Source organism: Dendrobates tinctorius, unplaced genomic scaffold (assembly GCF_039654945.1).
Source record: "Dendrobates tinctorius isolate UK_male_01 unplaced genomic scaffold, ASM3965494v1 ptg000342l, whole genome shotgun sequence".
Taxonomy (NCBI): domain Eukaryota; kingdom Metazoa; phylum Chordata; class Amphibia; order Anura; family Dendrobatidae; genus Dendrobates; species Dendrobates tinctorius.
Genome location: NW_027362008.1, coordinates 257099 through 285003, shown reverse-complemented (window position 1 = coordinate 285003; position 27905 = coordinate 257099). Strand labels below are relative to the sequence as shown.

Sequence of the window (27905 nt, the reverse complement as noted above, 5' to 3'; positions counted from 1 at the left end):
CTATGATTGTGGCCTCTCCCTGGTTCTGGGAGAGGCTTCTTATAGCCTCAGGACGCTCCCATCCCCGTCAGTTATACTTTCGCCCTTGGCATTGTGTGGTGACCCCTGAGTGTGTTTGTGCTGTGTTCTGGTTGCTTGATTCTCTGTGTACGACTCGGTCTGTTCTCTTGATATTGCTTTGGATTCTGCTTGGTACCTATGTCTGTTTGGTTTTGACTTCTGCTTGGCCCTGATTATCCGTTCTGTCTCATCCCTGGTACTTTACTGATATCTCTGTGTATGACCTCCATTTTGCCTGACTCTGAGTATTTCTGTATCGTGTCCTGCCATCTCTGAAAGCAGGACGCTAAGCTCCGCCCCCTTGCAGTCACATGACCGTAGGTCCTGTGACTGCTTGCTAAACTTCAGCGTCCACAGGTCCTCCTGTGTATCTGTACTTTCCGGCTGTACCTGACCCCGGGCCCCACTACAGTGCGGGTGAGTCCCTGCTCATCGGAGGCTGCACGCCGGCGCTGACAGGATCCTGACATTATAACTGACCGTTAAGTTTTTTGGTTTTTTTTTTTCTCTTTCTCTGCTAAGAAATATGGATCCCATACAATCTCTTGCTGAGCAAATGAAAAATCTGAGTCAGGGTTTATCTCTGGAGCAGCAAGCTCTGGCTCGTTCTCAGCAGCAGGTTTCTGAGACAGTGCGGGGGGCTTTAGCTGCTGGGTCTCTGGGGGCTGGGGCGAGTGATGTTGTTTTGGTGTCCCCAGAACCACCTGTTAAACTGCCTGATTTCTTTTCTGGGAACAAAAAGGAGTTCAGGGTCTTCATGGAGGGGTGCAAACTCTTCTTTAGTTTGAGGCCACGTTCCTCTGGGGACAAAAGTCAGAAGGTTGGGGTCATTATGTCTCTGTTAAGAGGGTCCCCACAAGCTTGGGCTTTCTCCCTTCCTCCCACTGCCCCTGAGAGAGTGTCTGTGAATACGTTTTTTGAGGCCCTCGGGCACATATATGATGAGCCGGACCGAGTGCGATTGGTAGAGGACATGGTGATGAGTGTCTGTCAGGGGAAACACTCGGCTGAGTGGTTTTGTACAGAATTCCGCCGCTGGGCCGCAGAGGTCTCTTGGGACGACGACGCACTCCGAGGACTCTTTCGCAGAGGCTTGTCCGAGCGGTTACAGGATGCCTTGGCATTACATCCCCCACCTAACTCACTCGAGGACGCCATGACCCAGGCCATCCGGAAGGACCGCAGGCTGCAGGCCAGGGGGGTGATGCAGGTGGAGACTCCATTGTTCCCTAGTGGAAAAGAGACTGTTTCTGTACCCATGGGAGTAGGGGCTCTCTCCCTGAAGGAAAAGGAGAGACAACGCCGGAGAGAAAAGCAGTTATGCTTCTACTGTGGTAAAACGGGACATTGGAAAAGGGAATGTCCTGATTGTCCATCCTCAACCCGGTCGACGGGAAACGACTAGGTCTGGGTAGTCAGTGGGGAGACTACTCAGTCCCTCAGGTACCCTTTTCCTCATTTTCTAAGGTGTTGCTTCATGTGGAAATGTTAGTGGACGATTGTTGTTTTCCCTCTACAGCTTTCGTGGACTGCGGATCATCCATCAATCTCATTGACTCCCAATTGGTCACACACTGTAAGATAGGGACAGTTAGACTTAAGGTCCCGATCAAAGTGGTGGCCATTGACTCCTCCCCCTCACTAAAGAGGGAAAAGAGGGAATTCTCTTTATGTCTGACTTGTTTTCGCTCAAAGTGGGCGCTACCCATGTGGAAAAATTAAGTTGTTTGGTTCTGGACAATCTACCAGCAGGATTGGTGTTGGGCATGCCCTGGTTACAACGCCATAACCCAGTCATTAACTGGAAAACGGGGGAGATTGTTCAGTGGGGGTTTAATGATTCGATGTTATGTGATAAGTTTGCACTATTGGTTGAACCTGTTAAATCTGTATCTGTGTCATCTGTCGAGCTGGAAGGTATTCCGGAGTACCTGAAAGAATTCGAAGATGTTTTCTCTGAAAGCGAGGCCGAGACGTTGCCGCCACATAGACCCTTTGACTGCGCTATCGAGTTAGTCCCGGGGGCTAAACTGCCTAAAGCCCGTCTGTTTAATTTATCTGGCCCTGAGCGCTTGGCCATGAAAGATTACATTGCTGAGAGTCTTCGCAAAGGACACATACGTCCCTCAGTCTCACCTGTGGCGGCAGGGTTTTTTTTGTAAAGAAAAAAGATGGTGGTTTACGTCCCTGCCTCGATTTTCGTGAGCTCATCAAGATTACTGTACGAAATACGTACCCCCTTCCGTTGATTCCCGATTTGTGTAACCAACTTTCAGGGGCAAAATGGTTCAGCCAAACTGGATCTTCGGGGGGCGTATAATTTGATAAGGGTCCGGGAGGGGGATGAATGGAAAACCGCGTTCCTCACGACCGAGGGACTGTTTGAAAATTTAGTCATGCCGTTTGGTCTTACCAATGTCCCAGCCATATTTTCAGGATTTCATCAACATGGTATTATCGGATCTCATTGGTCGTTTTGTTGTCATTTACTTAGACGATATTCTGATATACTCTCCCGACAGTCAATCTCATCTGAATCATGTACGAACCGTTCTCCAAAGACTGAGGGAAAATCATCTGTATGCCAAATTGGAGAAATGTGTGTTTTTTGTTCAAGAATTGTCTTTTTTGGGATTAATTGTGTCCTGTGAGGGTTTTTGCATGGACCCCAAGAAGGTGCAGGCCATTGCGGATTGGGTGCAACCCTGAGACCTTAAGGGTCTTCAGCGCTTCTTGAGGTTCGCCAATTATTACCGCAGATTTATTCGGGGGTTTTCACAGGTGGTCAAACCACTCACAGATCTTACTTGTAAAGGTGCGGATGTGAGAAACTGGTCCTTGCTCGCAAAAGAGGCCTTTGCGACCCTGAAAAGAAGCTTTATGTCTGCTCCCGTGTTAGTACAGCCAGATCCGTCCAAACCATTCGTCGCGGAAGTGGATGCCTCTGAGGTGGGGATGGGGGCGGTGTTGTCCCAAGGGCCTGCCACTCTAACCAACCTCAGGCCATGTGCTTTCTTTTCCAAGAAGTTCTCTGCTGCGGAAAGAAATTACGACGTAGGCAATAGAGAGCTTCTTGCGGTCAAATTGGCATTTGAAGAATGGAGGCACTTTTTGGAGGGGGCCAGTCACCCGGTTACGGTGATCACGAATCACAAAAATTTGTCATACATTGAGTCTGCTAAAAGACCAACGCCCAGACAGGCCCGTTGGTCACTTTTTTTTTCCCGTTTTCAGTTTACGATTACATTTCGTCCAGGGTCTAAGAATGTCAAGGCTGACGCCTTATCGCACAGTTTTCAGCCGGTGTCGCCCCCTGAGCCACCGTCCTCCATTCTTCACCCTGGGGTTGTGATAGCAGAGGTCTCGTCTGAATTCGAACGGGAGATTCAGTGGGCCCAAGTCGCGGGCCCTCGGCGGCCAAGCCGGAGGGGAAGTTGTTTGTCCCAGAGCAACTTCGCCTGAAACTCTTGCAGGAGTTCCATGAATCCAAGCTGAGTGCTCACCCTGGTATTTCAGCCACGCGTCTGGTGGTGGCTAGGATCTTTTGGTGGCCTACCCTTGGTTCAGACATAAAAAAATTCATTGCTGGTTGTGGGGTCTGCGCTCATTCTAAAAGCTCTCATAGCCGGCCGGCAGGGGAGCTGATGCCCTTGGCAGTGCCCGAAAGACCATGGACTCACTTATCCATGGATTTTGTTACCAATCTCCCTCCATCTAAGGGTAATACGGTGGTATGGGTAGTGGTGGACAGGTTTTCTAAGCAGGCTCATTTTGTACACCTGTCCGCACTACCGTCAGCTGAGACGTTGTCCAGGTTGTTTGTGCAGCATGTTATCCGGTTGCATGGGGTACCCCTGACTGTGGTTTCTGATCGTGGTGTGCAGTTTGTGGCTAAGTTTTGGCGTGCTTTCTGCAAAAAATTAGGGATGTCTCTGTCCTTTTCGTCTGCATACCATCCTGAGAGCAATGGTCATACGGAGCGCACTAACCAGTCCCTGGAACAGATCCTCAGGTGTCTAACCTCTGCTAGACAGAATGACTGGTGCGATGCACTGCCGTTGGCTGAATTTGCCTTCAATAGTCGGGTGAGTCAATCCACAGGTATGATTCCTTTTTTGATCAATTATGGGTTCAGTCCTCATTTTGGTGAGTTTTCTCGTCTGGACCCGGGGTGTCCCGGGGCTGAGGGCTCTGTTCAGCGATTGCAGAATACATGGGCAGAAGTTCAGCGGAGTATATCTAGGTCTCAGGGCAGGTATACGTTTTTCGCGGACAGGAAACGAACACCAGGGCCCACGTTTCAGGTTGGAGACAAGGTTTGGCTCTCCACGCGAAACATTAAGTTGAAGGTTCCTTCAGCCAAGTTGGGGCCCAAATTCATTGGCCCATACAAGATTGTGGAAAAAGTCAATCCAGTGGCATATAGGCTGTGCCTTCCACCCTCTTTCAAGATCCCTAACGTGTTCCACAAATCTCTACTGAAACCTTTTGAAGCAGTCCGGGGAGACTCCGAGTCCGCTGCGCCTCCTGTTTTGGTCGAGGGGCAGCTGGAGTACGAGGTTGGTCATATCGTAGATTCCAGGTTGGTACGGCGGTCGGTACAGTACCTGGTTCATTGAAAGGGGTATGGACCGGAAGACAGGTCCTGGGTACCGACCCGGTTGATGCATGCTGATCGCCTGGTGCGGGCTTTCCATGCTAAGTACCTGGGCAAGCCTGGGGGTCCAGAGGCCCCCCGTTGAGAGAGGGGTCAAATCAGTCAATGGTTTGGCAATACCAGAAAAATTAGCTATAAACTTACGATAAAAATTAGTAAAACCCAAAAACCTCTGGAGGGCCTTCAAAGAAGTGGGCTGAACCCAATCATAAATGGCCTGTACCTTGGCCAGGTCCATTTCAATAGTTGACGGAGACAAAATAAATCCCAAAAATGAAATCCTCTGTACACCAAAAAGGCATTTCGATCCCTTAACATACAGGGAATTCTCCCTCAACATCCGGAACACAGTCCGAACATGTTCCACATGAGAGTCCCAATCCCTGGAAAAGATCAAAATATCATCCAGATAGATGATCAAAAATTTATCCACAAAGTCCCGGAAAATATCATTCATGAAGCACTGCAAGACAGAAGGGGCATTAGTGAGCCCAAAAGGCATCACCAGGTACTCAAAATGTCCCTCCGGAGTATTAAACACTGTCTTCCATTCATCCCCATGCTTAATGCGAATAAGATTATACGCCCCCCTGAGGTCAAGCTTGGTAAACCAGCAAGCACCTTTAACTCTGGAGAATAGATCAGAAATCAGGGGTAACGGATACTGATATGTAACAGTAATTTTGTTGAGGGAACGATAGTCAATACAAGGCCTTAATGAACCATCTTTCTTGGCCACGAAAAAAAAAACAGCACCCAAGGGTGAAGAGGATGGTCTAATATGACCCTTCTCCAACGACTCCTTAATATAAGATCGCATAGCCTCGTGCTCGGGTACAGATAAATTGAAAAGTCGACCCTTGGGAAATTTACACCCAGGGCTCAGCTCAATTGCAGTCATAACTCGTATGAGGAGGCAAAGACGCAGACTTATTCTCACTAAATACATCATAAAAATCAGCCAAATAGTCAGGAACATCATGCGACTGGGGAGAGGTGGAAAAAACAGGAGCGTCACCAAGAGCACACCGACAACCCCAACTCACCACAGACACAGATTTCCAATCCAAAACTGGATTATGGATTTGCAACCAGGGAAACTCCAGAACAACGGTATCATGCAAATTATGCAACACCAAAAATCTGCAATTTTCTTGATGGTCTGGGGCGACCCGCATTACCACCTGGGTCCAAAACTGAGGTTTATTCTTCGCCAAAGGAGTAGCATCAATACCCTTCAAAGGGATAGGCATCCGCAGAGGTGTCATAGGAAACCCGCAACGTTTAGCAAAATCCAAGTCCATCAGGTTCAGAGCCGCTCCCGAATCCACAAAAGCCTTAGCGGAAAATGTGGACAGGGAGCAGAGTAATTGCCAGAAGAAACTTAAGTTGAACACCACCCACAGCAAATGTGTGTGCAAAACGTTTCTTTTAGGGCAGACAGAAATCATATGAGAGGCATCTCCACAGAAAAAACACAGCTTATTACGCCTTCTGAACTCCTGACGTTGCGCCCTAGACAAAACTCTATCAGGAGTAGGAATCTTTAGTTCAGCAGCATGTGAATGAGCCAGATAGGCGGAAATTCCCCGCACTTCCGCAGCCAGCAGCTCCACACGATCAGACAATTGCTTAATCTCCATTAAGAAAATTCCTCCTACGGCCCCAGAGAAAAAGAGGAAAAAATATACATTAAAAAAAAAAAAAATTCTGACACTTGAATCTGCGGTATGGCTGGTGATTCTGTTATGAATGAGTCACCGGAGGAGGAAAAAACAAAAATACAAGCTAAGTCCAGAAAACCGGAGAGGTTGGTAGCTAGCGGATTGCAGACCCCTGTTCCTATTCACAACAACTAACAGTAGCCGTGGGGGTTTCCTACGGTGGTCCTAGACACCTCGTTTACAGCCGGAGAACTAAATAAACCTAAAGAAAGAAAGGGGAATCTAAACTGCCCCAGAGCAGACCCCAAAGCAATAGACAGCCCCCAACATGTATTGACAGTGAAAACAGATGAAAACACAGACAGAAAGACAGGCTGAGCAAACGATGGGGCCCTCACTAACTAGATAGTACAGGAAAGAAAAGCAACTGTCTGCAATCACGCAAAAACCCTGCCAAAAAATAATGTCCAACACGTCTGATAGAAAAAGCCCTGAAGTCACTAGACTTCAAAATCACTATATCAGCACTCAGGTATATTCTCAAAACAGAGCAAAGAGATCAACTGATCAGAGACAAAAATGGAGTTCAGCCAGTCCCAACCAGGGCTGGCTGAACACAAACACTAAGTAAACCAGACAAAATCTCATGGCACAATAGCAGAGCAAAAACTTAGCTTTAGTAGACAGGACTAAACTGGAGGCCAGAGCTCAAAGCAGAGAGGATCACCAGCAACCTAGCAGGGCATCAGCGGCCTTATATCCACTCAGAGATTCCGGATGTCCAATCACACTCCACCTGTTCAGATGACAGGTTTTTCCCATCCAAATCAATTTCACTACCTCCTTTCACCAGCAGAGGGAGTTCATCGGACATCAAAGGTGAAGGAGAAAATGAGCTCATAACAGGGTACTGTCATGATCTCAGTGCGGATTTGACTCGCACACGTGGGGTTAATGTCTGGAACCAGTGCTGATGACTGGCATTTCTGGGGTTAAAGGTTGTGATCCCAGTGCAGGCTTACCTGCACACCTGGAGCTATGATTGTGGCCTCTTCCTGGTTCTGGGAGAGGCCTCTTATAGCCTCAGGACGCTCCCATCCCCGCCAGTTTTACTTTTGCCCTTGGCATTGTGTGGTGACCCCTGAGTGTGTTTGTGCTGTGTTCTGGTTGCTTGATTCTCTGTGTACGACTCGGTCTGTTCTCTGGATATTGCTTTGGATTCTGCTTGGTACCTTCTATGTCTGTTTGGTTTTGACTTCTGCTTGGCGCTGATTATCCGCTCTGTCTCATCCCTGGTACTTTACTGATATCTCTGTGTATGACCTCCGTTTTGCCTGACTCTGAGTATTTCTGTATAGTGTCCTGCCATCTCTGAAAGCAGGACGCTAAGCCCCGCCCCCTTGCAGTCACATGACCATAGGTCCTTCACTGCTTGCTAAACTTCAGCGCCCACAGGTCCTGTGTATCTGTACTTTCCGGCTGTACCTGACACGGGGCCCCCTACAGTGCGGGTGAGTCCCTGCTCAGTGGAGGCTGCACGCCGGCGCTGACAGGATCCTGACAATACAAACAGAGAAAGCTGCATTTTGCCGCAGAGGGCGTTTACATGATAATTCTACAGAAACCTGTATTTTAGAACAAAGAATATAATGACATAATACAAAGACATTAATTAACGTTTCTCCAAACAACACTAAAACCCATAAAAGTCATTAGTATCTATAGCTACTGTCCTTAATCTTATCATTGCTTCCAGGCTTGATCCATAAATTCATTTATTTGACATTTTAATGAGTTCTCTACCAACACTATCATGTATACACACATTGACCATATATTTGTTAACCATATTCCCCTATTGATCCAATTTTTCTTTTGTGCTCGTCAGGTAGCAGACATGATCTCATGTTGCTTCTTCCATTTACTTTCCCAAAGTACATCTTATTAGTTCTATTATAAAAGTTGAGTCTGTATCCTAACTTTCACAAGATGGCTGCCTGATTCATCATGGCGGCTCAGTATATTATAGCTGACCATTCTCTTACAAAGGCTTTTGAGTGTCATCGTAAAGAAAGGTGGCTATATTGGTCACTAATTGTTTTGGGGTTTTGTTTTTAATGTCAGAAATGTTTATTTCTACTTTTTGTGTAGTTACATTGGTTTTCCTGGTGAAAATAAACGAGTGAGATGGGTATATATTTTGTTTTTATTAAGTTGCCTAATACTTCTGCACAGTAATAGTTACCTGCACAAACAGATATCCTCCTAAGATAGCCCAATCTAATAAAAAAACACTCCAACTTCCAAAAATATTAAGCTTTGATATTTATGATTCTTTTGGGTTGATTGAGAACATAGTTGTTGATCAATAATAAAAAAAAATCTCAAAAATACAACTTGCCTAATAATTATGCACACAGTGTAGGTTGTAGGGGCAGGAAGTGAAGGTGAAAAACCCCAGGGGATGAAGCACACAAGGGAGCGAGGCAGGGGGTTAACCCTTAATTGCTTTTTAGCACAGATAATCCAAGATGGGAACTAAGGGCTGAGGAGACACGGGTACTAGTGGAGACTACATATTGTGGACATTAGTGGGGGGCGCTATTGAGCAGGGATTGTGGACATTAGTGGGGGGCGCTATTGAGCAGGGATTGTGGACATTAGTGGGGGGCACCATTGAGCAGGGATTGTGGACATTACTGGGGGCACCATTGAGCAGGGATTGTGGACATTACTGGGGGGCGCTATTGAGCAGGGATTGTGGACATTAGTGGGGGGCACCATTGAGCAGGGATTGTGGACATTAGTGGGGGCACCATTGAGCAGGGATTGTGGACATTACTGGGGGCACCATTGAGCAGGGATTGTGGACATTAGTGGGGGCACCATTGAGCAGGGATTGTGGACATTACTGGGGGGCACCATTGAGCAGGGATTGTGGACATTACTGGGGGGCACCATTGAGCAGGGATTGTGGACATTACTGGGGGCACCATTGAGCAGGGATTGTGGACATTACTGGGGGCACCATTGAGCAGGGATTGTGGACATTACTGGGGGCACCATTGAGCAGGGATTGTGGACATTACTGGGGGGCACCATTGAGCAGGGATTGTGGACATTACTGGGGGCACCATTGAGCAGGGATTGTGGACATTAGTGGGGGGCACCATTGAGCAGGGATTGTGGACATTACTGGGGGGCACCATTGAGCAGGGATTGTGGACATTACTGGGGGGCACCATTGAGCAGGGATTGTGGACATTAGTGGGGGGCACCATTGAGCAGGGATTGTGGACATTACTGGGGGCACCATTGAGCAGGGATTGTGGACATTACTGGGGGGCACCATTGAGCAGGGATTGTGGACATTACTGGGGGGCACCATTGAGCAGGGATTGTGGACATTACTGGGGGGCACCATTGAGCAGGGATTGTGGACATTACTGGGGGGAACCATTGAGCAGGGATTGTGGACATTACTGGGGGGCACCATTGAGCAGGGATTGTGGACATTATTGGGGGCACCATTGAGCAGGGATTGTGGAATTAGTGGGAGGCGCTATTGAGCAGGGATTGTGGACATTAGTGGGGGGCACCATTGAGCAGGGATTGTGGACATTACTGGGGGCACCATTGAGCAGGGATTGTGGACATTACTGGGGGGCACCATTGAGCAGGGATTGTGGACATTACTGGGGGGAACCATTGAGCAGGGATTGTGGACATTACTGGGGGCACCATTGAGCAGGGATTGTGGACATTAGTGGGAGGCGCTATTGAGCAGGGATTGTGGACATTAGTGGGGGGCACCATTGAGCAGGGATTCATCAGAAATACTCAGGAGATATAGTATAACGTTTATGTTATCAGCCTGACCCGCAAGGAAAAGTCGGCAGCTGCTCTCTGAGTCAGCCATCTGAGCCTTGATGCTGTGGTTAGGGTGTTAGTTAAGTGTGACCCCTGCAGCATATCTCATCTCCAGCCAGATCTATTTTAGCTTATTAGTGGGGTCTGGCACCCATATACCATCAGACGGCTTCCAGGTCAGGGGCAGCTGCTGGTTACAATCCTCCTGCTCATTTCCCGCAGGCTCCGGCTGGACACCGAGCCGCCCATAAACTTCCTGCCCTCTCGCACCAATGGTGGAACTGAAAGGAACCGGCCAAATTTGAGTCTTGACTTTGATAAAAAAGAGATTCATCGAGCATCCGATGGATTCATTGGATTAATTACCCGGCCCTACATGAAAACGTTTAACCATTGACTGACGCAGCCTGTTTTAGTTTTTGCACCTTTGTTCTTTCCTCCCCTTCTTCCTTTTTATCGGCATAGTTTTTTATGCACTTTTTTGTAGGACAAGTTGCAGTTTTGAATGGCACAACTAATTTTACCATACAATGTATTGAAAAATGGAGGGGAAGATGAATCCAATATGAAGAGAAAAATGCAATTCCGCCATAGTATTTTGGGCTTTGTTTTGACGGCGTTCACTGTGTGGAAACATGACCAGGGTAACCTGATTCTCCAGGTCCGTGCAATAACGGTGATACCAAACTTGTGTGATGTTTCTATGTTTTAGTGGTTGAAAAAAATTCTGAAGTTTGTAAAACTTGTTGATTTGTTGCAATTTTGTACCCCGTAACTTTCTTATTTGCTGTAGACGGGGATGTATGAGGGATAGGGGGGTGTTTTTTTGCTCACTTTTTAGTGCACTTTCATTGACTAAAAAAAACGGCAACTCTGGCAATTCAGGGTTCTTCTGCTTTATCGCACAGGTTAAATAATTTTAGATTTCAATAGATCGGACATCTGCAGACTCGAAGATACCAAATATGTCTATTTTTTAAATTATTTTCTCTATTTCATTATTTTCAAAAGGGTTCAAAGCTTAAAGTATTTTTACTATTTTTAAAAAACTTTGTTTATAACTACCATATATACTTGTGTATAAGCCGAGTTTTTCAGCACATTTTTTTGTGCTGAAAACGCCCACCTCAGCCATGAGTCAATTGTCCCAGAAAGCCGGCAGGGGGAGGAGGAGCGGCGGGTCAAAGAGGCAGCAGCCGGTGGCTGTGGCTAAAGCCTGTGCTCCTGCTAAAGAGAAATAAATATTTATTTCTTTTATAGCACACAGTGACAGCAGCAGCCAGATTCCAGAAGACATCCTACTCACCCTCCTGCACGCCCTCGCAGCATCTTACTGGTTCTGGAGCCCTCGCAGCGTCTCGCTGGTTCCGGCACCGGAAGCTCTTCCTGTGTAAAGTGATCAAGTGGCACCGCTTATTAAGGTAATGAATATGCACGGCTCTCCACTCCCATAGGCAGTGGAGGGAATATTCATTACCTTAATGAGCGGGACCACGTGATCGCTCGGTACAGGAAGAGCTGCTGGCGCCGGGACTAAAGTGATGCTGTGAGGGCACTGGGACCAACGAGATGCTGCGTGGGAGCATGGAAGGTGAGTAGGATGTTTTTTGTTTTTATATATAGACCTGTCTCTAATCTTCCCTTCATCTCTAAACTCCTAGAACGCCTGGTCCACTCCCGTCTTATCCGCTATCTCTCAGAAAACTCTGTTCTCGACCCTCTCCAATCCGGTTTCCGCTCCTTACACTCCACTGAAACTGCCCTCACTAAAGTCTCTAATGATCTGCTAACAGCTAAATCAAATGGTCATTACTCCATGCTAATTCTCTTGGATCTCTCTGCAGCATTCGACACTGTGGATCATCAACTCCTCCTCACTATGCTCCGTTCCATTGGCCTCAAGGATACCGTTCTCTCCTGGTTCTCCTCCTATCTCTCCGACCGCTCCTTTACTGTATCTTTTGCCGGTTCCTCCTCCTCTCATCTTCCCCTTACTCTTGGGGTCCCCCAAGGATCGGTTCTAGGCCCCCTCCTCTTCTCCTTGTACACTGCCCCTATTGGTCAACCAATCAGTAGATTTGGTTTCCGGTACCATCTCTATGCTGATGACACCCAATTATACGCTTCTTCTCCTGACATCACGCCAGCCTTTCTAGAAAACACCGGCGATTGTCTAAACGCTGTGTCTAATATCATGTCCTCACTATATCTGAAACTGAACCTGTCAAAGACTGAACTCCTGGTGTTTCCTCCCGCTACTAATGCACCTATACCCGACATTGCTATTTCTGTGTGTGGTTCCACTATTACTCCCCAGCAACAGGCCCGCTGTCTTGGGGTCATACTTGACTCCGAGCTTTCCTTTGCCCCCCACATTCGATCACTGGCTCGCTCTTGTCATCTGCACCTCAAAAACATTTCTAGAATTCGACCTTTTCTTACTTTTGACTCTGCAAAAACTCTTACTGTTTCTCTTATTCATTGTCGTCTCGACTATTGTAACTCTCTTCTAATCGGTCTCCCTCTTACCAAACTCTCCCCTCTCCAATCTGTCTTGAATGCTGCAGCCAGGATCATATTCCTCACCAATCGTTACACCGATGCCTCTACCTTGTGCCAGTCATTACACTGGCTACCCATCCACTCCAGAATTCAGTATAAACTTATTACCCTCACCCACAAAGCCCTCCATGGCTCAGCACCACCCTACATCTCCTCCCTTGTTTCAGTATACCACCCTACCCGCGCCCTCCGTTCTGCTGATGACCTGAGGTTGGTATCCTCAATAGTCAGAACCTCCCACTCCCGTCTCCAAGACTTTACACGTGCCGCGCCAATTCTTTGGAATGCACTTCCCAGGTCAATACGATTAGTCCCCAATCCCCACAATTTTAAGCGTGTCTTGAAAACCCATTTATTCAGACTGGCCTATCGCCTCAACACATTAACCTAATCTATCCCTGTGTGGCACAGCCAAAAGTTTTACCATAACCAGATTTCCCGCATCATGTTCCCACATGCTTTATGCATCCATTAGCCCTCTGTGTCTGTACTGTTACACACTTAACATTATGGCTGGTCCATACAATCAGGGCAACTGTTACCACCCACCTTTCGTGTCTCCCTCTTTCCTCATAGACTGTAAGCTTGCGAGCAGGGCCCTCATTCCTCTTGGTATCTGTTATGATCTATGTGATTATTGTTATGCTGTAATGTCTATAGTCTGTACAAATCCCCTCTGAAATGTAAAGTGCTGCGGAATATGTCGGCGCTATAAAAATAAAATTTATTATTATTATTATTATTGTTTTTCTATAATAGGAACCATGCATACAAGGATAGGGCATAAGGAGCCACGCATAGCAGGACAGGACGGGGGAGCCACGCATACCAGGACAGGACGGGGAGCCACTCATACCAGGACAGGATTGGGGAGCCATACATACCAGGACAGGACAGGGGAGCCACACATACCAGGACAGGGATGAGGGGACAATGCATACCCGGCTTATACTCGAGTCAATAAGCTTACCCAGGTTTCCGTGGCAAAATTTGGTACCTTAGCTTATACTCGAGTATATACAGTATATTTTTTAGTCCTCATACAACCTGAAATTGCTTGATCGTTTTTACTTTATATTGCAATATTTCAGTACTCCAGCATTGAAGTATATAGCTTATTTAATGATCTCCTTCATAGGAGCACAGACGTGGAGGATATGGGGCCTTCAGTAAGCACACGCCTGTCATGGCTATTAAGCAGCACCCCATGATCATCCACATTGGTGCGCCACCAGCACTATGGCCTTTTAGGGGTTGAAGAGCAGCAATGTAAGTTATCTGCAGCCGCTGTTGTTAGTGGCAGGCACTGGCTGTATAACCGCTGGCTGATTGACACGCCTGCACCTGACATGCACCTACTTGTACATGTTGCCAGAAATCGATTGTATGATTCCCGACTTTCTGTTTGCTTAATTTTTCTAAATCTGTATTATTTCCAAAAAAGCTGTCACTTCTGAATGCTCCTCCCCAGGTCCTGAATGGCACATTGCTCAGTGTATAATAGTTGGCCAATGTCTAATTGTGTTGAGGCTCCAAGATGGAACCAAACTAAGAAACCTCTCACGTACCTGTGGTAAAACCTACTGGAATCTCCTCCACCTCACTCCTACACGGCTGATCCTCACTCATCTGCTCGTCTTCTCCAGATTCATCCTCCACTTTAATTTGAACCGTATCTCCACCCTGTTGTAACAGTTCAGCAGAAAGTTGGAGAAATCGAACAGCTCAATAATAAAATGACAAAATATATGATAGCAATGACTGCAGAACTAAAAGTATCTACTGTTCCCATATATGAACCTGACACAGTGTCGGCGCCATCTACCTGATGATCCTCCAGGATGTTGTGATTCTCCTCTGGACAGTCCTGGGGACACAGAGGACGGGGACATCTCTCTGGTGGATTTCTCCTCCTGGATCCATCTGTGGAGAAACACAGTGACGGAATAGATTGTGTCATGTGATGATGAGATGATGGTAGTGTTAGGGACGGCGGAACGCACTAAATATAAATAATAGGAAGTGCGTTCACCGCCCGGGGTCCACCGTGCAGTAGGTGTAACAACCGCTGCTGAGTAATGGCAGACTCGCTATATGGCGGTATACTGTGCTTGGGTTAGACGTCACCCGAGGTGCACAGAGCGGACTCTGTTAAACTCACAGAGGCGCTTTAGTATCAGTAAAGCATAAACGCCGAGCCTGTTAGCTTCACAGGTCTCAGCGGGCGTGCACACACGGTATATGGTCACAGGACATGGCCCAAGGCAGAGGTCGGTGTCCGTCTTGACCTACAGTGCGTGCGGCGTCGCTACCGTGGATGCCAGTAAGTGCTGCAAAGTGCAGCGTGGCGGCAACTACTGCCGCTGGACGATAGTGCCGTGAGGCATGACACCATCGGACGCTAGTGTAGCGGTGCGGTATGCACTGTGGCGTATGACTTGCCACTGACTGGCGCTGACTATCCTCTAATTCCCTATCCACATGCGTAATATCCAAGGGTAGGGGTTTTATAATGAGTCAGTCACCAGAATCATACATCCGTCACCATTCACACCTCTAGCAAATAATGTCTATACTAGCGCATGGGCCAGCGGCCATGCGGGCCTTTTATAGCCATGCGCTTCCGGGACCTTCCAGGCCTCTGGGATGGGCCAATCAGATCAGGACAAGGACCTGAGCAAGTGACCCCCGATCTCCACTGGGAGATCGTCTCGTGGGCATGCCCAGTAGCGTGGCGAGAGGACTTAGCCTCTGGAGTGGTTTCCTGCAAAGTAGGTTGTGCTACCATTGCTGGTCCAGAGGTCCAGAGATTGCTGTGCAGGTCCCTGAGCGGTCGGAAAGGAATGGGAAAGTATAGGAGTAACCCCGGCACACTAATAACATGAAAGTAAAGTCTTCTCAACGACAGTCTTTAATTGTTGTGATTTTATTGATTGTGAAAAAAAAGGGTGGTGTTACAATCCAACGTTTCAGCTCTACATCTCGAGCTTTCATCAGGGATATGACTACAATATATACAATAAAAGAACAAAAATCAATAAATAAACTTTATAAAGTATTATAAAACCAAAAATGCCCATGTGGCCTAGGATACGTTGGGGAAACCACCCAGCATGTGAAAGACCGCATCTCCAAACACAAATCAACCATCCGGTGTGAGAACACACTTTTACCAATTCCTGCCCATTTTGTGGAGAATAGACACTCTGTAAGCCAACTGAAATTTCAGGTTATCGAACAAATCCCTGTACCCAGACGAGGGGGTAATAGAATCCAAACGCTCAAAGAGCGTGAAGCGTATTGGATGTATCACCTAAATACCCTCCATCCACACGGTCTCAATAGAGAATCTGAAATGTATTATTAATCCCTTCTAAATTCCACTTCATAGTGAATTAGTTTTGTTTTTCATCAGGAGTTTAAAATCACTACCAAATAAGTTCTTTTCCTACACAAGGTTTTTTGGTTTATAGGAGATATTTCTGACATAAGTGTGTTAATATGAACGCCATTTTACTCTTTGTATGTAAACCTTGCTCTAATTACCTTTCTTTGTTTTTAGGCAGGAAAAGGAAGTTTCTCTGAAACCTGATAGGCACAACCAGCACTGAAATTATCACCGTGCATGAATTCAGCACAGTCCCACCGTTAAAATGGCCGCCTGTATGCATGTGACATTTCCTCACAACCCTCCCTTTTTTACTTCACTTCCTGGATGGCTCGCACCTGCTCAGTACATTCATTCTGACAATTTTGACCTCACCAAGATGGCGACTGCCAACATCACTTCCTGTCAAGTCAAAACATGTTCATTCTCTATCCCCGCCCTGCACATGCTCAGTACATTCATTCTGACATTTTTTGACCTCACCAAGATGGCGACTGCTAACATCACTTCCAGTCAAGTCAAAACATGCTCATTCTCTATCCCCGCCCTGCACATGCTCAGTACATTCATTCTGACATTTTTTGACCTCACCAAGATGGCGACTGCTAACATCACTTCCAGTCAAGTCAAAACATGCTCATTCTCTATCCCCGCCCTGCACATGCTCAGTACATTCATTCTGACAATTTTGACCTCACCAAGATGGCGACTGCCAACATCACTTCCTGTCAAGTCAAAACATGTTCATTCTCTATCCCCGCCCTGCACATGCTCAGTACATTCATTCTGACATTTTTTGACCTCACCAAGATGGCGACTGCTAACATCACTTCCAGTCAAGTCAAAACATGCTCATTCTCTATCCCCGCCCTGCACATGCTCAGTACATTCATTCTGACATTTTTTGACCTCACCAAGATGGCGACTGCCAACATCACTTCCTGTCAAGTCAAAACATGCTCATTCTCTATCCCCGCCCTGCACATGCTCAGTACATTCATTCTGACATTTTTTGACCTCACTAAGATGGCGATGGCCCTTCCCCCCATTCCCGCCCCTTCCCCACCCAATCAGGAAGTGCTTGACAGTATTTAACATCACTGCACTAAGCCACATGCACTTCCGGCCTCCTCCACACCTGACTAGATTTAGGACACAAGGTAATGGTGCCCTACAGTCTTCATAGACTGGGTTTCCTTTCTCCATCTCAGCTTATTGACCTGCTTTTTTGTCCTTATGACGGGAGTCACGTGCTGACCCTACACATCGGTATGTGACCCCTAAAACTTTCTTTTATATCTTTTCTTTCTATATACCTTGCTATTCCTTAACCTATACCCTTTCTCAGTGGTTACTATAGGTACCGTTCCAGCAGCTGGATTACAAAGGCAAACCTATACCACTTATACACACAGCTCAAATCCAAGGATCTAGGTATTTATACCTTATGCCTTAACATTTCCAAGAGCACCCCTTACACACTGCCTCCTTAGATGACCTCACCTTTATTCCCACTCCACTTCACTGTCCCCTAATGCCCTTTCTCAACACTACCTACACATTCATGCTTTTCAACTCCTTACACCTTCACTCTATTCCTCTGTTCAACCTCTCACATGTTCACCGTATCACACCACAATACATACTCACTGGCCTCACATCATTATAGATCCATACACACCTTCACAAAGGATGTATGACACTGTCCCCACCTTATGTATCACCTATCACTAGATTTTTGGTTTTATAATACTTTATAAAGTTTATTTATTGATTTTTGTTCTTTTATTGTATATATTGTAGTCATATCCCTGATGAAAGCTCGAGATGTAGAGCTGAAACGTTGGATTGTAACACCACCCTTTTTTGGATTGTAACACCACCCTTTTTTTTCATAATCAATAAAATCACAACAATTAAAGACTGTCGTTGAGAAGACTTTACTTTCATGTTATTAGTGTGCTGGGGTTACTCCTATACTTTAGTCTTGTTTTTTCCCAGAGCACCTAAGTTGGGGTTTGAGCCTGTCATATCTACTTTATATTGGAAAGGAATGGGAGACTGCTGGATGTATGGCTCTGGATTCCCGCTGTGCAGCTGCAGGAATCCGACGCCTATCATTGCCCCCCTCCCCTCTGAGCCTCGCTACACTCAAAAGCCGCGATCAGGAGCGGTTGCGTGGATGTTCTCCACTGGCTCCCAGGTCCGGGCCTCTGGACCATGACCCTTCCAGTCCACCAAATAAAATTTTTTGCCACGCACAATCCTGCGTCCCACAATGGCGTTAACCTCAAACTCGTCCAAAGACAAGTCTGATGACCCGGCAGATGATTCAGAGAACCGGGCCATGTGAACAGGTTTGAGAAGGGACACATGGAAAACGTCAGAAATGGCTAAATGTGGAGGAAGAGCCAGGCGGTAGACCACCAAGCTGATTCTCTCGAGAACCTTAAAAGGTCCAATGTATCGCGGCACGAACTTGGAGGACTCGGCCCGCAGCTTGATGTTCCAAGCAGAGAGCCACACAAATTCGCAGGGGGAAAAGGTTGGAGCGGGTCGCCGATGTGTGTCGGCGGATGTCCTCATTCTTTCTTTAGAGGCACGAATAGCATCCTGAGTGCGATCCCAAATGTCGTGCGCCTCCACTGCCCAGTCTGCCACCCTGGAATCAGCGGAGGACACTGGCATCGGGACAGGGACGCGCGGATGCTGGCCGTAATTTAGAAGGAACAGCGTCTGACCAGTGGAATCAGCCACTGCATTATTCAGGGCAAACTCAGCCCATGGTAGCAAGGATGCTCAGTCATCCTGCCTAGCAGAGACGAAATGCTGCAGGTACGTGACCAAGGTTTGGTTGGCTCTCTCAACCAAGCTGTTCGTCTCGGGATGGTAAGCGGAGGACAGGTTTAGCTCATTGCTGAGTAAGCTGCAGAGCTCCCTCCAAAACCGGGACGAGAACTGGGGACCTCGATCACTGACAATTTTGTCCGGCATGCCATGCAGACGGAATACATGTTTTATGAATAGTGTGGCAAGACCACGAGCGGAAGGCAACCGTGCGAGTGGTGTTGTGAGTTCATTCTCCCCTTCACCTTTGATGTCTGATGAACTCCCTCTGCTGGTGAAGAGAGGTAGTGAAATTGATTGGGATGGGAAGAACCTGTCATCTGAACAGGCGGAGTGTGATTGGACATCTGGAATTTCTGAGTGGATATAAGGCAGCCGACGCCCTGCTGGGCTGCTGGTGGTCCTTTCTGCTCTGAGCTCTTGCATCCAGCTTAGTTCCTGTCTACTAAAAGCTAAGTTTTTGCTCTGCTATTTTTCCATGAGATTTTGTCTGGTTTCCTTAGTGTTTGTATTCAGCCAGTCCTGGTTGGGACTGGCTGAATTCCATTTTTGTCTCTGATCAGTTGATCTCTTTGCTCTGTTTTCAGAATATACCTGAGTGCTGATATAGTGATTTTGAAGTCTAGCGACTTCAGGGCCTTTTTCCCTATCAGACGGTTGGGACATTTTTGGTAGGGTTTTTTGCGGATTGCAGCCAGCATCTTTTCTGTCCTGTCCTATCTAGTTAGTTGGGCCCCATCGTTTGCTCAGCCTGTCTTTCTGTCTGTGTTTGTGTTTTCATCTGTTTTTCACCGACAATACATGTTGGGGGCTGTCTATTGCTTTGGGGTCTGCTCTGGGGCAGTTTAGATTTCCCCTTTCCTTCTTTAGGCTTATGTAGTTCTCTGGCTGTGACGAGGGGTCTAGGGCACCGTAGGAACCCCCCACGGCTACTGTTAGTTGTGGTGTATAGGATCAGGGGTCTGCAATCCGATAGCTACCAACCTCTCCGGTTTTCTGTACTTAGCTTGTATTTTTGTTTTCTCCTCCTCCGGTGACTCATTCATAACAGAGTGGCACCAGATGCACCATTTTAGAAAAATGGTCGGTGACCACCCAGATGACCGTACTGCCACCAGACTTGGGCAGGCCAACCACAAAATCCATGCCAACCATCTCCCAAGGTCTATCCGCCACTGGCAAAGGGTACAATAACCCAGCCGGCCTCTGTCTAGAGGACCTGTTCCGTGCACGCATGCTTGTATGTATTCCTTAGCGTCTCGAGCCATGTGCGACCACCAATACAACCTTGCCAGGAGTTCTGTGGTCCGCTTATTGCCAAAGTGACCACCCACCCTGGACGCGTGTGCCCAGGCGAGAACCTCCGGCCGTAGCTGAGGAGGCACAAAGGTCTTGCCCGGTGGCACTGACTTGAGAGCAACTGGGGCCACGGTCGTAAAGCTCTCCGGGGGGAGAATTAACCGTGGCTCAGTCTCCTCTTCCTCCGCTGAGACCACCGAGCGCGAGAGAGCATCCGCACCGACGTTCTTCTCTCCAGAGAGATAGTGCAAGGTGAAGCGGGAGAAGAAGAGCGACCACTTAGCTTGACGAGAGTTCAAGCGCTGGGCCGTTTGTAAATAGACCAGATTTTTATGGTCCGTATACACCTGGAAGGGAAACCGGGCTCCCTCCAGGAGATGTCTCCACTCGGAAAAGGCCAACTTCATTGCTAGCAGCTCCCTGTCCCCGATGGAGTATTTCTTCTCCACTGGTGAGAAGGTCTTAGAGAAGAAGAAGCAAGGATGCTTCTGACCTTGAGCATCCTTCTGGAAAAGGACTGCTCCTGCACCGACGGAAGAGGCATCCACCTCCAAGATAAACGGTTTGTCCACATCGGGACAGTGTAAGATGGGAGCGCCAGCAAAATGGGATTTTAGAGACGAGAAGGCCTTGGAGACCTGTGCAGACCAAGCGTTAGGATTAGCTCCTTTCTTTGTGAGATCAACCAAAGGAGCTACCAGTTTGGAGAAGTGAGGTATGAACTGGTGGTAATAGTTGACGAACCCGAGGAAGCGCTGCACCGCTTTGAGTGAGTGTGGTTCCTGCCAGTCCATTACCGCTTGCAGTTTGGCCGGATCCATAGCCAACCCCTGGGCTGAGATGATGTAGCCCAGGAACGGCAAGGACTCCTGCTCAAACTGACACTTCTCCAGCTTGGCGAAAAGAGAGTTCACCCGCAGACGGTCGAAGACCCTGCAGACGTCTCTCCAGTGGGAGGTCAAATCTGGCGAGAAGATGAGGATGTCATCCAGATATACCACCACCGAGGTGGAGAGCATATCGCGGAAGACGTCGTTGACGAAATCCTGGAGGACAGCAGGCGCATTACAAAGGCCGAAGGGCATGACCAGATATTCATAGTGGCCATCCCTGGTATTAAAGGCTGTCTTCCACTCGTCTCCTTCGCGAATGCGGATCAGGTTGTACGCCCCCCGTAGATCTAATTTTGTAAAGATCCGGGCCTCTCGCAACCTGTCAAATAGCTCAGAGATCAACAGGAGAGGGTATTTTGTTTTTAACTGTAATGGCGTTGAGACCTCTGTAGTCAATGCAGGGACGTAACTTTCCACTCTGTTTCTGCACGAAGAAGAACCCTGCACCAGCCGGCGACACCGACTTTCTGATAAAACCTCTGGCCAGGTTCTCCCGGATATATTGAGACATATCCGCTGTCACTCCCTGAGACAGAGGCTACATACAGCCTCTAGGAGGTTCCGTGCCTGGCAGAAGATCTATCGGGCAATCGTAAGGACGGTGCGGCGGGAGCATCTCCGCAGAGTTTTTAGAGAAGACGTCCGCGTACTGGTGGTAAGGTTTAGGAAGCGCGGAGAGATCCGCGGGCACTTGAGTGGAAGCTACCTGAACACTGCCCTTCAGGCACCTTCCCTCACAGTCCTTGCTTCAACCCAGTATATTCCCTGAAGCCCAATCAACATGAGGAGAGTGACAACGGAGCCAGGGAACTCCGAGAAGCACCTGGTCGATGCCATCTGGCAAAATGAACAAGGACAGAATCTCACAATGAGAGGGTGAGATTGAGAGCCCAAGTGGGGCTGTCTGGTGGGTCACCTGAGATGGTAAAGGTGCACCATTAACCACCCTGATGGTCAGAGGTTGGGGCAGTAACACCAGTGGAATAGCGTGTTTCTGGGTGAAGGTCGAGGACATAAAGTTACCCTCAGCCCCGGAATCCACGGTAACCTCTACCTCCCAGGTGGAGGCCCCAATATCTAATGTCCCTTGGAATGCCGGTTTGGGAGAAAAGGGTTTCATATTTGTCTGACCACCACCTTCGACCACTGGACGTGATCGTTTTTCCGACCGCAGAGGACACGTGCTAGCCGAGTGACCAAACTGCCGGCACTGGTAACAATGTGAGGAGCTTCGCACCGGACGTGGCTTGGAGCCGGCGCGAGACACCTCCATAGGTTCGGAGGATGTAAGCTCCTGAGCGGAAGATCTTAGCGACTCGGTGAAGGTGGGAGCCAAATTAACCCTTCGTCTGGATTGCGCACGTTCCAGCCCGCGCTCCGTAAACCGGAGATCAATGTGGGTGGAGATGGCAATCACTTCCTCCAGACTTGTGGGGACCTCTCTGGTTGCTAGAGCATCTTTGACATGCTCTGCTAACCCTCTCCAAAACACAGGGATGAGTGCTTTATCGGGCCACTCTAGTTCGGAAGCCAATGTCCGGAATCGGACGGCATAATGGCTGACCGAGAGAGACCCCTGTGTTAGGGCTAATAATTGGAGAGAGGTGTCGTGCGTGATCCGTGGTCCCAAAAATACCTGCTTCAGAGCCGCGAAGAACTGAGCAGCGCCCTGAACCATGGGATCATCACGCTCCCACAATGGCGTAGCCCACTCTAATGCCCTGCCAGATAAAAGAGAAACAATAAACCCCACCTTAGCCCTTTCTGTAGGAAACCGTGCAGCCAGTAACTCAAGCTGGATAGAGCACTGACTCACAAATCCCCTACAGGTGGCACTGTCACCCGAAAACTTGGGGAGCGGGAGGCGAGATATTGGCTGGATAGGCGTGGGTGTGGACACGCGTGAGACAGCCTCTGCGACTGCATGAGCAGCGGCTACCGTAGCATTCGCAGCTGAGGTGGAGCTCTCGATAGCCACCAACCTGCTCTCTAGCTGCCGAATATACCACCGCAGCTGCTGCAGGTCCGCCATTACTAGCCAGACCCTGGCACTAGTATAATGTTAGGGACAGTGGAACGCACTAAATATAAATAATAGGAAGTGCGTTCGCCGCCCGGGGTCCACCGTGCAGTAGGTGGAACAACCGCTGCTGAGTAATGGCAGACTCGCTATATGGCGGTTTACTGCGCTTGGGTTAAACGTCACCCAAGGTGCGCAGAGCGGACTCTGTTAAACTCACAGAGGCGCTTTAGTATCAGTAAAGCATAAACGCCGAGCCTGTTAGCTTCACAGGTCTCAGCTGGCGTGCACACACGATATATGGTCACAGGACATGGCCCAAGGCAGAGGTCGGTGTCGGTCTTGACCTACCATGTGTGCGGCGTCGCTACCGCGGACGCCAGTAAGTGCTGCTAAGTGCAGCGTGGCGGCAACTACTGCCGCTGGACGATAGTGCCGTGAGGCATGACACCATCGGACGCTAGTGTAGCGGTGCGGTATGCACTGTGGCGTATGGCTTGCCACTGACTGGCGCTGACTATAACTCTAATTCCCTATCCACATGCGTAATATCCAAGGGTAGGGGTTTTATAATGAGTCAGTCACCAGAATCATACATCCGTCACCATTCACACCTCTAGCAAATAATGTCTATACTAGCGCATGGGCCAGCGGCCATGCAGGCCTTTTATAGCCATGCGCTTCCGGGACCTTCCAGGCCTCTGGGATGGGCCAATCAGATCAGGACAAGGACCTGAGCAAGTGACCCCCCGATCTCCACTGGGAGATCGTCTCGTGGGCATGCCCAGTAGCGCGGCGACAGGACTTAGCCTCTGGAGTGGTTTCCTGCAAAGTAGGTTGTGCTACCATTGCTGGTCCAGAGGTGGCAGCAACATCCAGACCCAGAGAGCTGGTCTGAGCAGAGCGCCTGGATCGCCAACATTGCTGTGCAGGTCACTGAGTGGTCGGAAAGGAATGGGAGACCGCTGGATGTATGGCTCTGGATTCCCGCTGTGCAGCTGCAGGAATCAGACGCCTAACAGAGAGTAGTAGTAGGTGACCACAGAACAGACATGACAGTTTCCCCTCCTCACCCTGCTGATCGGCCCATACATCCATCGTCTTTCCTTCTTCATCGACAACTACAACTTTAAAATCAAACAGATCTTCACCCTAAAAAGACAAAATAAATGTAAGATGAGCTCAGGTCCCATCACTTCATGGTCAGATGTTGTGGGGGCTTCAGTGCCATCTACCTGATGATCCTCCAGGATGTTGTGATTCTCCTCTGGACAGTCCTGGGGATACAGAGGACGGGGACATCTCTCTGGTGGATTTCTCCTCCTGGATCCATCTGTGGAGACACAAAGACTGAATACATGATCTGCCTAGATGTCACCACCAATAATTTTCTTATTATGTATCAGGACCAAATAAAAACATTGTTATCCTCATGGCATGTACCAGGGTCTACAGTGCAGGCAGGGAATAGATGACTATGGATCTACGAAAGTGTTCTAACTGAATCCCCAGCTTTAGGCCATAGACTTGATGGAAGTGACAGAGCAGCGCACAGAGAAGACCCTCAGTGACCGGGCCACTGTGGCCAGCAGGATTTCTTAAATACAGTAAATTGTAAACAAAGTTTTGGGGCCAAATTCACTAGGACGGACATTTTGTACGCCTGTCGTAAGTCGCATCTTACAACTGCTGTGCGCCACTGACAGAAATGTCAATCCATTCCGAGACTAGAGTACATTTCTGGCATAATTCATCCCACTAACGTGGCTTAGATGAATTTGTTTAGCGCCTCTCATTACACCCCCTCCCAGCTCCACACGGTTTTGTGGAGCTACTGCTGTAAAAACACCAAAACGTGTTTCATTGTTTAACAATTTCAAGATGCAAAAAATTGTTTACCGACATTTCAAGATGTTTTACAACTGAAAATTGAGGAAAAGACCTTGATGAATTGGGCCCTTTGAATTTTTACTTTCACCTCTGGCTGTGAATGTACAACCCTTGGATTCACTCCTGCCCTGAATGTCCATCACACCGTGCAGCCTCCCAGACCCCTCTCAGCTGTAGGAACAAGAGGATGATTCCTCATTTGTGAGATGACCACACGGACAAGAAAACCACTGAGATGTTGGAGAAGACTTCACATACCAAAAACTCTGTGTTACCCCAAATAGGAAGGCGTCTGAGCAACCATCAACGCTAACAAATGGCAGAGGGTTTACGTTACAGTGGAGTATATGGCAGGTCCTATGGGTGTTCCTGGTATACGGTCATAACACACAGCAGCCAGTGCCAACCTGTGCACTCAGCATCGGGCAAGAAAAGGCTTCACAAAATATAACTATACATATAGGATACTTCATACCTCGTAGTGTAAGAGGCCGGTGTTCCTCCATCATCACCTCCTGGTACCGATCCTGGTGTCCTTCTAGATACTCCCACTCCTCCATGGAGAGATAGACAGCGACGTCCTGACACCTTATAGGAACCTGACAACAACGACACCGTCATCACCCAGAATCCTCCAGTGCTGTATAATGTCCCAGCAGTCACACCTCCGCTCATCACCCAGAATCCTCCAGTGCCGTCCTGTATAATGTCCCAGCAGTCACCTCTCCGCTCATCACCCAGAATCCTCCAGTGCCCTCCTGTATAATGTCCCAGCAGTCACCTCTCCGCTCATCACCCAGAATCCTCCAGTGCCGTCCTGTATAATGTCCCAGCAGTCACCTCTCCGCTCATCACCCAGAATCCTCCAGTGCCGTCCTGTATAATGTCCCAGCAGTCACCTCTCTGCTCATCACCCAGAATCCTCCAGTGCCGTCCTGTATAATGTCCCAACAGTCACCTCTCCGCTCATCACCCAGAATCCTCCAGTGCCGTCCTGTATAATGTCCCAGCAGTCACCTCTCCGCTCATCACCCAGAATCCTCCAGTGCCATCCTGTATAATGTCCCAGCAGTCTCCTCTCCGCTCATCACCCAGAATCCTCCAGTGCCGTCCTGTATAATGTCCCAGCAGTCACCTCTCCGCTCATCACTCAGAATCCTCCAGTGCTGTCCTGTATAATGTCCCAGCAGTCACCTCTCCGCTCATCACTCAGAATCCTCCAGTGCCGTCCTGTATAATGTCCCAGCAGTCACCTCTCCGCTCATCACCCAGAATCCTCCAGTGCCGTCCTGTATAATGTCCCAGCAGTCACCTCTCCGCTCATCACCCAGAATCCTCCAGTGCCGTCCTGTATAATGTCCCAGCAGTCACCTCTCCGCTCATCACCCAGAATCCTCCAGTGCCGTCCTGTATAATGTCCCAGCAGTCACCTCTCCGCTCATCACCCAGAATCCTCCAGTGCCTTCCTGTATAATGTCCCAGCAGTCTCCTCTCCGCTCATCACTCAGAATCCTCCAGTGCCGTCCTGTATAATGTCCCAGCAGTCACCTCTCCGCTCGTCACCCAGAATCCTCCAGTGCCGTCCTGTATAATGTCCCAGCAGTCTCCTCTCCGCTCATCACCCAGAATCCTCCAGTGCCGTCCTGTATAATGTCCCAGCAGTCACCTCTCCGCTCATCACCCAGAATCCTCCAGTGCCATCCTGTATAATGTCCCAGCAGTCTCCTCTCCGCTCATCACCCAGAATCCTCCAGTGCCGTCCTGTATAATGTCCCAGCAGTCACCTCTCCGCTCATCACTCAGAATCCTCCAGTGCCGTCCTGTATAATGTCCCAGCAGTCACCTCTCCGCTCATCACCCAGAATCCTCCAGTGCCATCCTGTATAATGTCCCAGCAGTCTCCTCTCCGCTCATCACCCAGAATCCTCCAGTGCCGTCCTGTATAATGTCCCAGAAGTCACCTCTCCGCTCATCATCCAGAATCCTCCAGTGCCGTCCTGTATAATGTCCCAGCAGTCACCTCTCCGCTCATCACCCAGAATCCTCCAGTGCTCTCCTGTATAATGTCCCAGCAGTCACCTCTCCGCTCATCACCCAGAATCCTCCAGTGCCGTCCTGTATAATGTCCCAGCAGTCACCTCTCCACTCATCACCCAGAATCCTCCAGTGCCGTCCTGTATAATGTCCCAGCAGTCACCTCTCCTCTCATCCCCCAGAATCCTCCAGTGCCCTCCTGTATAATGTCCCAGCAGTCACCTCTCCGCTCATCACTCAGAATCCTCCAGTGCCGTCCTGTATAATGTCCCAGCAGTCACCTCTCCGCTCATCACCCAGAATCCTCCAGTGCCGTCCTGTATAATGTCCCAGCAGTCACCTCTCCGCTCATCACCCAGAATCCTCCAGTGCCGTCCTGTATAATGTCCCAGCAGTCACCTCTCCGCTCATCACTCAGAATCCTCCAGTGCCGTCCTGTATAATGTCCCAGCAGTCACCTCTCCGCTCATCACCCAGAATCCTCCAGTGCCCTCCTGTATAATGTCCCAGCAGTCACCTCTCCGCTCATCACCCAGAATCCTCCAGTTCCTTCCTGTATAAAGTCACAGCAGTCACCTCTCCGCTCATCACTCAGAATCCTCCAGTGCCCTCCTGTATAATGTCCCAGCAGTCACCTCTCCGCTCATCACCCAGAATCCTCCAGTTCCTTCCTGTATAATGTCCCAGCAGTCACCTCTCCGCTCATCACCCAGAATCCTCC

At 48.7% G+C, this 27905-nt stretch overlaps 1 protein-coding gene across 1 annotated transcript in view; it reads right to left on the bottom strand.

The window, feature by feature from the left end:
* The window catches only part of LOC141074950 (uncharacterized), a 114428-nt gene that overhangs the window by 83885 nt on the left and 2638 nt on the right, over window positions 1-27905 (bottom strand). The window contains 5 exon segments of the mRNA XM_073562278.1: window positions 14382-14496; window positions 14639-14736; window positions 24334-24412; window positions 24496-24593; window positions 25626-25749. Of these exon segments, the coding sequence (XP_073418379.1) occupies window positions 14382-14496; window positions 14639-14736; window positions 24334-24412; window positions 24496-24593; window positions 25626-25749 (514 nt within the window).